Source organism: Helianthus annuus, chromosome 16 (genome assembly GCF_002127325.2).
Source record: "Helianthus annuus cultivar XRQ/B chromosome 16, HanXRQr2.0-SUNRISE, whole genome shotgun sequence".
Taxonomy (NCBI): Eukaryota; Viridiplantae; Streptophyta; class Magnoliopsida; order Asterales; family Asteraceae; genus Helianthus; species Helianthus annuus.
Window position 1 is genome coordinate 55,700,112 of NC_035448.2, and position 16,107 is coordinate 55,716,218.

The 16,107-nt window shown below is 34.6% G+C and overlaps 1 protein-coding gene across 1 annotated transcript; it reads left to right on the top strand.

The window, feature by feature from the left end:
• Positions 1-7,197: 7,197 nt before the first annotated feature.
• On the top strand, positions 7,198-8,187 carry LOC110919231. The gene has a single exon (XM_022163507.1). It carries the CDS (start codon positions 7,198-7,200, stop codon positions 8,185-8,187), a length of 990 nt encoding a protein of 329 aa, XP_022019199.1.
• Positions 8,188-16,107: the final 7,920 nt, after the last annotated feature.

Here is a 16,107-nt window from a genome sequence, read left to right on the forward strand (position 1 = left end):
GTTGGTTTTCAAAAATTGATTTGCGGTCGGGATATCACCAACTGCGTGTGCGAGAAGAAGATGTACCAAAAACCGCGTTTCGAACACGGTACGGACATTACGAGTTTTTAGTAATGTCCTTTGGGCTGACAAACGCGCCAGCGGCGTTTATGGATTTAATGAATCGGGTGTGCCGACATATGCTTGATAAGTATGTAATCGTTTTTATCGACGATATTCTAATATACTCCCGTAGTGAAGCAGAGCATGCTTCCCATTTACGTGATGTATTAGAAACGCTTCGCAAGGAAAAGTTATACGCAAAGTTCTCAAAGTGTGCCTTTTGGCTTAGAGAGGTACAATTTTTAGGCCATGTGATCGATGCGAATGGTGTTCATGTGGATCCGTCCAAGGTAGATGCGGTAATGAATTGGGTACCCCCGAAGAATCCAAGCGAAATAAAAAGTTTTCTAGGCTTGGCTGGGTATTATAGGAGATTTATCCAAGATTTCTCCAAGATAGCCTCTCCTATGACGAAGTTAACAAAGAAGAGTGAAAAGTTTATATGGGGCGAAGAGCAAGAAAAAGCGTTTCAAACTTTAAAAGAAAAGCTCTCAAATTCTCCGGTGTTGACATTACCGGATGGAACGGATGGTTTGGTGGTGTATACGGACGCCTCTCGTCAAGGTTTAGGTTGTGTGTTAATGCAAAGGGGTAAAGTCGTTGCTTACGCTTCGAGACAACTCAAGCAACATGAAGGCAATTATCCGACTCATGATCTTGAACTGGCGGCGGTTATATTCGCCTTGAAAATATGGAGGCACTACCTTTATGGAGTGAAATGTACAATTTTCTCGGATCATAAAAGCCTCAAATATTTTTTCGAGTAGAAAGATCTCAATATGAGGCAACGAAGATGGTTGGAACTCATTAAGGATTACGATTGTGACATTCATTACCATCCCGGGAAGGCTAATGTAGTGGCGGACGCTCTAAGTCGAAAGGAGTACCCATCCCCGATTCGGGTAAAATCCATGAAGATGGTAGTCACCCCCAAACTCCTTGATGAAATTCGAGAAGCTCAAACGGAATCTTTAAATGCTGTTGACCCAAAGAAAGAAAGAACAAAAGGATTTATTCATGAATTGGAAGAGAATGCAAATGGTATGAAGACGAGGTACAACCGAATTTGGATACCACGGAATTGTGAGGTGAAAGAATTGTTGTTGAATGAGGCTCACAAGTCTCGACACTCCGTTCATCCGGGGGCTACAAAAATGTATCGAGACTTGAGGATGAACTATTGGTGGCCGGGGATGAAAAGAGACATTGTCAAGTATGTTGCTAAGTGTTTGACGTGTTCCCAAGTAAAGGCCGAACACCAAAAGCCATATGGAAAGTTACAACCCTTGGAGATCCCGGTGTGGAAGTGGGAACATATAACGATGGATTTGGTGACTAAGCTTCCCAAGACAAAAAAAAGGCACGATGCAATATGGGTGGTTGTTGACCGACTGACCAAAAGTGCACATTTCCTACCTATTCGGGAAAATTATAAATCAGAGAAGATGGCGGAAGTCTACATGAACGAGATCATATCCCGACATGGGGTTCCGGTGTCTATAGTATCCGATCGGGACACCCGGTTCACCTCTCGTTATTGGAGGAAGTTTAACGATGAATTGGGAACCCAATTACACATCAGCACCGCCTACCATCCACAAACCGATGGTCAGACAGAACGAACTATTCAAACATTAGTTGATATGTTAAGGGCGTGTGTTATAGAATTCGGAGGAAGCTGGTATGATCAACTACCTTTGGTAGAATTCTCATATAATAATAGCTATCATAACAGCATAAAAATGGCCCCCTATGAAATGCTTTATGGAAGGAAATGTAGGACCCCGGTTTGTTGGGGGGAAGTGGGTCAACGAGAGATCGCGCCAAAAGAAGTAGTGACCAAGACGAACGAAAAGATTGATATGGTTAGGTCAAGATTAAAGGCAGCGCAAGATAGACAAAAGTCATATGCGGATCGACGAAAGCGACCAATAGAATTTCAAGTGGGAGATCATGTGTTATTAAAGGTCTCTCCATGGAAGGGAATAATCCGTTTTCGTAAACGCGGGAAGCTAGGCCCTCGATACATTGGGCCATTCAAAATACTCGCCCGGGTTGGGGCGGTGGCATATCGGTTAGAGTTACCACCCGCGTTGGATGGAATTCATAACACCTTTCATGTATCGCAATTGCGAAAGTGCCTAGCGGATGAGACGGAGTACGTACCTTTGGATGATATTGAAGTAGATGAGAAGTTAAACTATGTTGAAAAGCCGGTGGCGATAAAAGATTCTAAGGTAAAGCAACTCCGCAACAAATCCATTCGGCAAGTGTTGGTTCAATGGCAACATCGAAAGGGATAGGATCTCACGTGGGAAGCGGAGGAAGAAATGCGAGAACATTACCCAGAATTATTTGGTACGTGTTCAGGTTTCGGGGACGAAACCTTCTTTAAGGGGGGTAGACTTGTAACACCCCGAATTTCTTGTGTGACGAGTTTCAATGTTTCATCACAAAACATTGACGAAAAGAAAAGGTAAATATAAAAAAAAATTTATTAATTATTAAATTAGAGTATTATTAAAATTTATACCAATTAACAAATCAAAAACCCCATATATGCATTAAGTTGCCAAGTTAGTAACTAGAAGTGAGTAAGTGGATAAGGCTTAAAAGATGGGGGACTAGATATGTAAAAAAGGGATTAAAACATGACAAAAAAAGAGGAAACCAGACAAGTCTGGTTCCTACGATCGTGAGAAGCAGAAGGGGGACTCCTTCCCTCACCAAAACCCTAAATCACTAAATTCCTCCAATTAAGAGCTAGATTGTTGTAGAAACGAATGCATTACCCAAGAATCTTGATTATCTAAGTGTTCTTGATCTCAAGTAAGTCAAATTTTGTGATTTGATGAAAGTTTAATTAAGTGGGTTTTGTGTAATTTATGAATGTAATACAAAATTCAGTAAAATTGATGGTTATTAGGAAGGCTAGATATCATTAGAATGCTAAAATTCGAAAATGACCAAGGTTAGGGCAAAACCCACTTGCATGTCAAGTAATGTTCAACAATTGTGAAGTTTTGTATGTTAATTTGATGATTAAGTTATGAAATTGTTATGAATATAGATTTAGAATTGTATGTTCTTGATTTGAATGATAGATCCTAACATGGTAGTATGTTTATGTTACTCAAGAGTGAACTATGAAAGTTGTGCTTAAAATGCTTGTACATTATGCTAGTCTAATGATATGCACACCATGTGTTCGATAAAATGCCTAAGTAAGTTAGTTATGGCTTTTGCACGAATACTTGTTAAGATGATGCAATTTTCTCATGATAATGATGTATGTAACTAGTAAACTCCATAACATACCATAAGGATTGTGAAATTAATGTTGAAAGAAAGCTAAAGTACGGGATTATGACATATAGGCACAAAGAAGGAAGAAGGCGCAAGTCACTCAAAGGCACAATCATCACAAGATCGCGGTAAGTTCATATGAACTTTATGTACTATGTTGGTAGATTATGAATGATACTATTTAGAACTATGATTTTAGTATAACTTCCCTTTACGAATCTTGATTGTATAAATGCAAAGAGTTTGTATGGAGAAATGTCCGAAAGACCAAGTTGTGGTAAAATTTAAAGGATCCGTCAATTTGGATGAAATGTTAAATAGAATGATAATTGGAATGTTTAGGAATTAGATTTGTTATATGGGTCAAATGGGGTAAGTACATGAAGGAATGATATGCGGTGATACATTACTAACAAATTGGAAAAATAGAATGACGAAGGCTTCCGAATGAAGGCAAATATGCTAGTAGGGTATCATGGCTATGTTAACGGGTGAAAGGAATATGGAATTAAAGGATTGTAATTGTTATGTGTTACGAACTAACAAGTGTTTGTTGTTATGAATGTTAGGTAAATCTCATGCTTGATTGCGGCGCATTCGGAGCGAACACACAATTGTCAACCTTTACACGCTTCCGGTTCATGTTGTTGATGATGAATGGGTCAAAAACTCTGTTTTGTCATATGATGTTAAATTGTGTTTAGTGTGTTAGTAAGTAGCTAGAACTTTTAAATCTTTTGGTACATTTGTACAAAATTGTCCATGTTGAACCTTGTGGTCACAATTTGTGGTTTTGAAAAGTGTCGTAGTTTATAATTAAAATGATGTTGTTAAAGGCAGGGAAAAAGTTAAATTTTCGAACGGGTCATGTCAAATTTTTTTAGAAATTGTATAAAGTTATGTTGTACATCGTAAAGGAAAACGTGGGCGTTTCAATAATACATCTTCAAAAATCGAATACCAGATTGTTTCCATTTTTTTAGGGATTATAAGTTCAAAAAAACTCCTATAGATGATATTAGTTAGTTGAAAAAAGCTACAAATTATTCAATTCATTGGTGTATAGATTCTATATCTATACTGTATTACTAGTAGTGTGCCCGCGCGATGCGGCGGGGCGACACTTTGGACTGCGGCACTCGTTTTTGGTAGTTTTCTTATTCGTATAATATTTATGATAACATTATTGTTGTGGATATATGTCATTAGTGTTACACATATGTAAAGTTTTGTTTTTTTTATAAAAATTAATAATCAAAAAACAAAAAAAAAATATTGTTTTTTTATAAAAACTAATATTCAAAAGACAAAAAAAATTAAGTTGTTATAACTATAAAGTATGTTTATTTTATTGGTTAAATTATAAAGTATAATTTTATTCTTTAAAGTTCATAACTTTTTTTAAATATCCACATAGTACTCATCCAATAAACTTTAAGTTTAAAATTTTCGTTTTTATAAAAATAAAAAATAGTATTAGACTCGTAAGTACGTTTTAGAGCTTTAACTTAAATTGTTCATTTTCGGTTTTTTACAGATATAAAAAATTATATTTTTATAAAATTTTAAAGAAATGTTTTTATAAAAAATAGGATGTCAAGAGTTTATATCTTTATTTGTTATAAACCAGACATTTAAGCCCAACCCATTACTTATGGGCTTTAGGGTTTCCAGCTGTGTTTATCTCTATATATTGTAATGTTGAATATTGTGAATATGAAAATCAAGTTTATCTCTGTTTCTCTTTGGTTTTTATCACGTTATCAGCACGAAGACTCTAACTACCGGCAATCTGAAATCATCCACAAGTTGCTATCATTCAAAACATTCTCCAGTTCATCAAATCCGGGTACACTATTAATATCTCTTACTGTATTGAATATATTTTTTTTATTATTATTGCGAACAGACGTGTATCCAAAGAAAAATCTTGATTTTTTTTTTGTTTCATTCAATCCGGCGGTCACTGCCGCCCTAATACATGAACTCACCCTCAATTTTTGGGGCAGACTAAAACAATGCACGGAAAAATATCCAAAGTTTCTTGTATCGAATCCAGATCCAAACGAATATACTTATCAGCAACAATCATAACCAAAAACCTGTTTTTTCGCTCGCAACAAACGCAAATCGATAATTTTTGATGAAACGACGAATAGGATACCGTTAAAACGCCGTGAATAACGTCGACCACACGCCGTTAGGGTGGAATACGTACCGGAGATGACGGAATCCGTACTGAAGATGACGGTACTGGCGTTGACTACAACGGCCGCCAATACGTACCGGAGATGACGGCGGTCACTGCCGCCACTTGCAACCGAACAAAACAAAGGTTTCAATCCCCTAATTCATAAAATCTCTGACCCGAAATTTTTTTTTCCGGCGATTCATCTGCAGCGTCAACTGCTCCGTTTTCTGCAACCGTTTCTGGCGAATCAATGACGGTTTCTTTTTAGAGATCCGGTGGGTCGGAAAGGTTTATCGGCGGTTTATCTGTTCCTCTTTTGCTTTTTTTGCGCCGAACGATTCTTTGTTAATTTTTTTTTTCTCTATGCTCTTTGAAGTTTTATTTTGAAATAGTATATGACAAACTGTGAAAAAGAAAGGTTGATTATATCTACTATTATCACTCTATTCAAAACGATGGATAAAGCTGTATCTCATTAACACTATTAATAATATTTTATTATAATTAATTATTAAATATTCAATGTTACTACCTCACATCCTTGATGAGGAGTATTGTTTTTCTCTCATAGCAAAAAGAATAAATGGGCTCTGGCCTTCTCTTCATTCTATTAATAATAATAATAACAACACTTGTAATATCAATGTTTTAAAAACCGGTAAATACCGGCCGGTTATACCGGTATTATCGTTTCCAGATATAAATCCGGTATGAAATACCCCGGTAAATAAGTGAAACGGCATAAGGTTTGTACCGGCGGTAAAATCCGGTATACCGGTTTGAAACGTAATACCGGTACCGGCCCAGGGTTATTTTAGTTTGGATTGTTACTTATTTTTATTATATATGTTACTTATCTTACGTAATTTTGATATATTATGATTATTCGTAACTAAAAGTTTTTATTTAATATTGTATGAAACGAAAATAGTTATCATCTAGTTGATGAGGATGGCGATAATAGTGAATTTCATCTTTTATGCGATCATGAACTTTATATATTCAACACTCAAATGGCTTAAACATATCGTACACTTTCATTTTGAAAAAGCTTGTTGGAAAATTGAATGATTTTCGATTATATTTTTGATAATTTTTTATTATGGATTTACTTTTGAATTATCTTTTAATATGTAATTATGCATTTTTGGATTAACTTTTGTAATTTATGAAATTACAGAGTTAGCTAGTCAACCCGGTTGAACCGCTCGGTACAACCTGGTTCAACCGGTTGAACCATTTTTTAGCCTAATCCGGTTTGATTTAAAAACCGGTTTTTAAAACATTGTGTAATATTACATTCAATATATAAAGTTGTTGTTGTACGTTAGAAATATAACATCAACATTATTATCTCAATATTATAATATTATATTAATAATATAATATCAACAAATTTGGTGTGATCTTATTTTTTTAATGAAAAAAAAAATCCAAATTCATCACTACATATGAAAATTGTCTTCTTGAATAGAACCTGAAGTTCTAATCATAAAGAACCCGAAGTTCTAATCATAAAGAACCCGAAGTTCTCCTATGGTATCCATTATATTCACATGCTCGTTATTAAATGCATGTTTCTTTCATTTGTAGATAAAATGTCGAACTTATCAAAACTTGAATTCACTGCACTTGACATCTCGGGTAACAACTACCTCCCTTGGACTCTTGATGCTAAAATTCATTTGACGGCAAATAATTTGGGGGAGACAATTAATGTTGATAATCAGACCTCACCTCAAAATAAAGCGAAAGCTATGATATTCCTTCGTCATCATCTTCACGAAGATCTAAAGCGGGAATATCTAACTGTTGAGGACCCTCTTGAATTATGGACAAATATCAAAGAACGTTTTGACCACCAGAAGTTGGTCTTACTCCCCAAAGCCCGCTATGAATGGCTTCATTTACGACTACAAGATTTTAAGACCGTCAATGAGTATAATTCTGCTCTGTTCCGCATTACCTCTGAACTTAAATTATGTGGTGAGAAAATTACCGACGAAGACATGCTTGAAAAAACTTTCTCAACGTTCCATGCCTCAAATATGCTCCTGTCGCAGCAATACAGGGAACGTCAATTTACTAAGTATTCTGAATTGATATCATGTCTTCTGGTCGCGGAGCAAAACAACAAGCTCCTACTACAAAATCATCAATCGCGACCTGCCGGTGCAAGCCCATTCCCTGAAGCGAATGTGGCCAATTATCAAAGCGGACGAGGTAGAGGTAGAGGCCGCGGCCCCAGCAGAGGTCGTGGTCGTGGTCGAGGACGGGGATATACATGGCGTCAAGAGTCCCAGAACACAAAACATAGCGGTGGTGAATCGAGTCGACACAATACGGGGCGACCTTCGAAAAAGAAAAGTAGCGGGAACCAAAGCAATATTTGTTATAAATGTGGGATGTCAAATCATTGGTCCCGCACATGTCACACCCCTAAACACCTCGTTGAGGCATATCAACGCATGATGAAAGAAAAAGGAAAGAATGCTGAAACTAATCTGATTGAGAATGCACCTTCAGCCACGATATCAGACGTTCATTTGGATGCATGTGATTTCATTGAAAATGTTCGTGATGTTTAAACATATTTATCGTACCTTTTATGTTTTACTTTTCACACTGTGACCTTTGGTATTTGTTTTGGTTTGAAACTCTTGCAATGTTTTATTTTTACTTCTTTGCATTAACTTTTATTTTTTTTATTTATTTATTTCCTGAAGAAATATGCATGCTAGCTCCAGTAGAGCTATTATTGGTGATCAATGTTTGGTAGATAGTGGTAGTACTAACACTATTCTCAAAGATATGAAATTTTTCTCTGAGTTGTCTCCGGCAGAGACACCGATTAGTACTATATCTGGTGTTAGTAACCTTATCGAAGGCTCCGGCAGAGCGCACATAATATTATCTTCGGGTACCCAACTAACTATTGATAATGCATTATATTCAAGTAAATCCAGAAGAAATTTACTTAGCTTTAAAGATATTCGAAAAAATGGTTACCACCTAAAAACAATATTTGAACATAATATTGAATATCTTCAAATTACTTCAAACAAAAATGGCAAAGAAACAATTGTTGAACAATTAGAAGCTTTATCCTCTGGATTATATTGTACTAATATCAATCCAATCGAATCATACATGGTGAGTAACCAAAAGCTGTTAGATAAAGACACATTCAATATATGGCATGACCGTCTAGGTCACCCTGGTAGCATAATGATGAGACGAATAATCAAAAGTGCAACCGGGCACCCTCTCAAAAACTTAAAAGTTTTGCTACCACAAGACTTATCATGTGCAGCATGCTCTCTAGGCAAACTTATAACTCGGCCCTCACAAACTAAATTGATACATGAAACCCCTCATTTTTGGAAAGAATCCAAGGGGATATTTGTGGGCCTATCCATCCTCCGTGTGGACCATTCCGCTATTTCTTGGTCTTAATAGACGCATCCTCCAGGTGGTCACATGTGAGCCTTTTAGCTACTCGAAATGTAGCATTTGCCAGACTTTTAGCTCAAATAATACAATTGAGAGCCAATTTCCCCGATAATCAAATTAAAAACATTCGAATGGATAATGCGGGAGAGTTTACATCTCAAGCTTTTAATGACTATTGTATGTCAATTGGAATCAATGTTGAACATTCAGTACCTTATGTTCACACACAAAACGGTTTAGCTGAATCTCTGATTAAACGATTACAAATAATCGCTAGACCACTCTTAATGAGATGTAAATTACCATCTTCTGCATGGGGTCATGCTATTTTGCATGCCGCTGCACTGATTAGATTGAGACCAACTGCTGATCATGAATACTCCCCATTACAACTGGTCTCCGGACGAGAACCAAGTTTGTCCCACCTTAGAATTTTTGGTTGTGCGGTATATGTACCAATACCGCCACCACAACGTACTACAATGGGACCCCAAAGAAGACTGGGTATCTATATTGGTTTTAACTCCCAGTCCATAATTAAATATTTAGAACCAATGACGGGAGACATGTTTACAGCACGGTATGCTGACTGTCATTTTGATGAAACAATGTTCCTAGTCTTAGGGGGAGATAAGGACAAAGAAAGACTGGTAACACAAGAAATAACATGGAATGCATCATCGCTATCAAATCTCGACCCCTGAAGTGGTCAATGCGAGTATGAAGTCCAAAAGATTATACATTTGCAAAGAATAGCGAATGAATTACCAGATGTATTCACAGACACGAATAGAGTGACAAAGTCACATGTACCAGCATCAAATGCACCTGCTCGAATTGAAGTAATCCCAGAAGCGATTACTATACAACGAAAGCGTGGGAGACCAATCGGTTCCAAAGACAAAAACCCACGGAAACGAAAAGAGCAAAGTAACGCAGTTGGTGAAAACTCACAAAAGATTATAAATGAAACCCCGGTAGAGGTAAATGTCCCAGAAGAGACAACTATAATTCCAGAGGAAAATGAAGTTTCAGAAGAAACACCGGTACCGAATGAAAATGAGATCTCTATTAATTATGTACAAGATAGTACAATGTGGAACCGGAATAAAACACGTGTTGATGATATATTTGCATATGCTATAGCAACGGATGTAATCAATGAAAATGATTACGTACCAAAAACTTTAGAAGAGTGCATGCACAGAAATGATTGGCCAAGATGGCAAGAAGCCATAAACGCCGAATTGAATTCGCTCGAAAAGCGACATGTTTTCGGACCTGTAGTCCGAACGCCCATAGACGTCAAACCAGTAGGTTATAAATGGGTGTTTGCAATAAAAAGAAATGAAAAGAATGAGATTGTACGATATAAGGCTCGACTTGTAGCACAAGGGTTTTCCCAAATCCCAGGAGTTGATTATGAGGAAACGTATTCCCCTGTAGTGGATGCGATAACCCTTAGGTTCCTAATCGGCCTCACAATCTCTGAAGGACTTCATATGAGACTATTGGATGTCGTCACCGCATACTTATACGGGACACTTGAAAATGACATCTACATGAAAATCCCTAAAGGATTAAAATTGCCTGAAGCATTAAAATCAACACCTCGAGATATGTGTTCTATAAAGCTCCAAAGATCTTTATATGGTCTCAAACAATCTGGTCGTATGTGGTACAATCGACTCAGTGAATATCTCGAAAAAGAAGGATACAAGTCTAATGTAATCAGTCCATGTGTTTTTATAAAAAGATCACTCTCAAATTTCACTATAATAGCAGTCTATGTTGATGATATCAACATCATCGGATCTCCTGAAGAGATAGAGAAAGCTGCTCAGTTGTTAAAGAAGGAATTTGAAATGAAAGATCTTGGTATGACGAAATTATGTATCGGACTACAATTTGAGTATCTGTGCAATGGCACATTTGTCCATCAATCAAACTACAACCAGAAGATGTTAGTACGTTTCAATATGGACAAAGCACATCCGTTTGGCGTACCCATGGTTGTCCGACCGCTAGATCCACACAAGGATCCTTATCGCCCTCAAGAAGAAGGCGAAGATGTACTTGGTCCAGAAGTACCGTACTTAAGCGCGATCGGTGCCCTTATGTATCTTGCAAATAACACAAGACCTGACATTGCATTTGCAGTACATGTACTAGCGAGATACAGTTCGAATCCAACACGTAGACACTGGAATGGTGTAAAACATATATTCCGGTATATTTCCGGGACACAAGACTTAGGTCTTTTCTATCAGAAAGATCAAAACTCCAAGCTTGTTGGGTATGCTGATGCCGGATATCTATCAGATCCCCACAAAGCAAAATCTCAGACAGGTTATGTATTCACATACGGTGGCACATCAATTTCTTGGAAGTCAACTAAGCAAACACTTACAGCAACATCATCAAATCATGCCGAATTGATAGCACTATATGATGCTGGTTGAGAATGCGTGTGGTTGAGATCAATGATTAATCACATACAAGAAGCATGCGGATTAGAATAGATCAAGAAGGAGCCGACAATTATTTATGAAGACAACGCTGCTTGCATAGCTCAAATCAGAGAAGGCTTTATCAAGGGTGATCGAACGAAGCACATCTCACCAAAGTTCTTCTCAACATATGACTTGCAAAAGGAAGGGGAAATTGATGTTCGCCAGATTAAGTCAAGTGAAAATCTAGCTGACCTGTTTACGAAATCTTTACCTAGAAGCAGTTTCGAGCAGCTATCACACAAGATCGGTCTTCGTAGATTGAAAGATGTTTGTTGAATTCAAGGGGAGAATTATACACGCTGCACTCTTTTTCCCTTAACTAAGTTTTGTCCCACTGGGTTTTCTTAGTAAGGTTTTTAATGAGGCAGCATAGCTGATCCAATAGTATCAGTTTATTTATTCAGGTCCTGAAGTACCTATTTAACATCATCCTGAAGTATGTTGTTAAACTGTGTTTAATTCTAAATGTCTGAGGGGGAGTGTTATAAACCAGACATTTAAGCCCAACCCATTACTTATGGGCTTTAGGGTTAAGAGTTTTTGTAAAAAACAGGATGTTAAGAGTTTATATCTTTATTAACTTTATATCATAGTAAATTCAGTTTTTTTTTGTTTAGCTTTAAAGTTTATTACTTTATTATTTTTTTTAATTTAGAATTGCAAATTATTAGATTAATATCCAAGAATAATTGCAAAATTTTATAATTTCAGTTTGACTATATCTAACAGCAATATCTATTTATTGCAACTTTAGGATATTAACTTATATAAGTTTAGCTGACTTGTAAATTTATAATACTAACTTTATTTTGAACTTTATTAATATGGTCAATAACTGCATTATATTAACATCAAAAATAAAGTTCAAATATAAAATAAACTTTATTTATACGTCTAGATCAAATGTAACAACTGAAAATGAAAACATAAAAACACTTAATAGATTTCATATTAGACTGCATGAAATCTGTTCTGCCTCTGAATTGACACTCGAGATATTTTTAATCAGGTTTTCTGTTTGTACTTGAATCGGCGGCATCTTCTAATTCCTCTTCTTTGTCATTGTCCTCAGAATCGTCTAAATTAATAACCTCACTCCATTTCCATTCAGAGAGTCTCTTGGATCTCTTCCTTTGAGTCTCAAACTTTCGATCCTTAAAAAGGATAAAAGTTGAATACAAAAGTTAAAAAAAGATTAAATAAACCTTAAAATTACATCTTCACTAAATTCACGTTGAAGATTAGACTTGCATGAACTAAACATTGCACCATAAGAAATAATATCAACACTTTTATCACCATCATCCTGCAATAAAACACACATGTAATAACATAACGAACATATTAATATGAAAGATATGCGCAAAAATAATACTTAAAAAACAACAAAATCAATACCTTAGAAGCTTTTTCCACAAATGGGTTGTTTAAATTGGCATGTTCATCATGCAACTAAATCTGAAAAATCAAATAAGTTAACATTCGTATAAAAGTAAATAAAAGAAAACAATTATTCAGTGTTGCGATATAAAAGAACTGACCTTTGAATTTTCAATCTCGCATGCTTGGTTTTCGTAACAATTGAATTCAGAACTGGATCCATTTTCTAACTTTGTTTAGCAATAGATATAGGGGTGTCCTGCTATGTATTTATAGTAGTAACTATAGAAGTGTATTAGGGTTTAATTTTAGATTTGTCACCCCTTTATTTAGAAAGTTTGTTATAATTATGTTAAAGTTTTTATAAGATATATCTAAGTACAGATATTAGGCAGTTTTAATAAAATAAAATGTGACACATAATATCTTCATTTTATGTTACAGTACTTTTAATTCTTTTTGTTTGCATAGATGGACACATCTTTGTAGATTAGGCGCATTAGATCACAAGTATTAATTACTTGTACATTAAAGTATTATCGACTGGTACCTTTTAATCCGTGCGTCGATATTGAACAAGACAACTATCGAAACCTTGACAAAAATGTGTAGGTCGGCATGCTATCTTTGGATTTTTTTAAACAGTTTAGTTTATAAGATATGTCAAGAATACGTAAAAAATTAAAAGTTTGTTGTGGATGGGTTAATTGTAACTAATTATCTATAATTTTGTTAAAACCTTAGGGATTTAAGTGTAATAAGTTTAGGGGCTAAAAAATAAATAGTGTTTAAAAGACTAAACTACCCTCATTTTAGGGTCTTTCTATAAATAAAGTGGGGGAAAAGTTCTTATTTTTTTGGTATCTTAAAATACCCCTCCCTCATGCATTATAATATAGTATAGATAATGCATGAGGGAGGTGTATTTTAAGATACCCAAAAAATAAGAACTTTTCCCCCATTTATTTATAACAAGACCCCTAAAATGAGGGTAGTTTGGTCTTTTAAACACTATTTATTTTTTAGCCCATAAAATTATTACTTTTAAATCCCTGAAGTTTTAACAAAATTATAGATAATTAGTTACAATTCACCCCTCCAACAAACTTATAATTTTTTTTTACGTATTCTTGACATATCTTATAAGCTATATTGCTTAAAAAAATCCAAAGATAGCATGACGACCTACACATTTTTGTCGACGTTTCGATAGTTGTCTTGTTCAATATCAACACACGGATTAAAAGGTACAAGTCGATAATGCTTTAATGTACAAGTAATTAATACTTGTGATCTAATGCGCCTAATCTACAAAGATGGGCTCCATCTATGCAAACAAAAATAAAAAGAATTAAAAATATGGTAATATAAAATGAAGATATTATGTGTCATATTTTATTTTATTAAAACTGCCTAATATCATCTTTAGATATATCTTATAAAAATTTAAAACTAACCACAACAAACTTCCTAAATAAAGGGGTGACAAATCTAAAATTAAACCTTAATACACTTTTATAGTTACTACTACAAATACATAGCAGGATACCCCTATATCTATTGCTAAACAAAGTTAAAAAATGGATCCAGTTCTGAATTCAATTGTTGCGAAAAACAAGTATGCGAGATTGAAAAATCTAAGGTCTGTTCTGTTATATCACAGCAGTGAATAATTGTTTTCTTTTATTTACTTTTATGTGAATGTCAACTTATTTGATTTTTCAGATTCAGTTGCATGATGAACATGCCAATTTAAACAACCCAGTTGTCGAACAAGCTTCGAAGGTTTTTTTTTTTGGCTGGTTTTTAAGTATTATTTTTGCGTATATCTTTCATATTAACATGTTCGTTATGTTATTATATGTGTGTTTTATTGCAGGATGATGGTGATAAAAGTATTGATATTATTTCTTATGGTGCAATGTTTAGTCCATACAAGTCTAATCTTCAACGTGAATTTAATGAAGATGTAATTATAAGGTTTATTTAATCTTTTTTTAACTTTTGTATTCAATTTTTTTCCTTTTTAAGTATTAGAAGTTTGAGCCTCGAAGGAAGAGATCCAAGAGACTCTCTAAATGCAAATGGAGTGAGGTTATTAATTTAGAAGATTCTGAGAACAATAACAAAGAAGAGGAATTAGAAGACACTGTCGATTCAAACACAAACCAGAAAACCCGATTAAAAATACCTTGAGTGTCAATTCAGAAGCGGAACAGATTTCATGGAGTCTAATATGAAATCTATCAAGTGTTTTTATGTTTTTTTTTTCATTTTCAGTTGTTATGTTTGGTTTAGACGTATGAATAAAGTTTATTTTATATTTGAACTTTATTTTTGGTATTAATATAATGCAGTTATTGACCATATTAATAAAGTTCAAAATAAAGTTAGTATCCTAAATTTACAAGTCAACTGAACTTATATAAGTTAATATTCTAAAGTTGCAATAAATAGATATTGTAGTTAGATATAGTCAACATGAAATAATAAAATATTACAGTTATTCTTGGATATTAATCTAATAATTTGCATTTCTTAATTAAAAAATAATAAAGTAATAAACTTTAAAGCTAAACTAAATAACTGAACTTACTATGATATAAAGTTAATAAAGATATGGTATAATTCATTAGTGTTTTCACTTCAAAATATTTCTTGTTTTTTAGAATTCTAGGTTTACAGGGACTTCAATTTTCTGTTGTGTATAACTTTAATTTATTCTTATATGCTCACATTTAACATTCATCTTATTTATTATTCAGTGGTTTTGGAGCTTCAATATTCATCCTTTCAGATCTTTACACATGTATATATGTTGCTAAAACATGTGTATTGTTTTTTTTATATTATGTTTAACTGTGAACGTCGTTTTTATCCTATATTATATATAACGGTAACATGATAAAAATATGTAAGTAAAATATTTAACAATTTTTTTTAGTTCCCCAAACTGCTCCAGCTACTACTAATGTATCAGTTAAAGAGGAGAACAGAGAAGAAACTCATCCTCCAAAAGATGTAACAATCAAACAGGAAGAGATACAAGAAATTCTGGTGGACGCTGATCTCAATAATGACAAATGGTGACGTGACAATATAGATGACATCCTTGAAATGTTTAAGTCGTATGATTACTAAACTCTTCTCATCATGATGCAA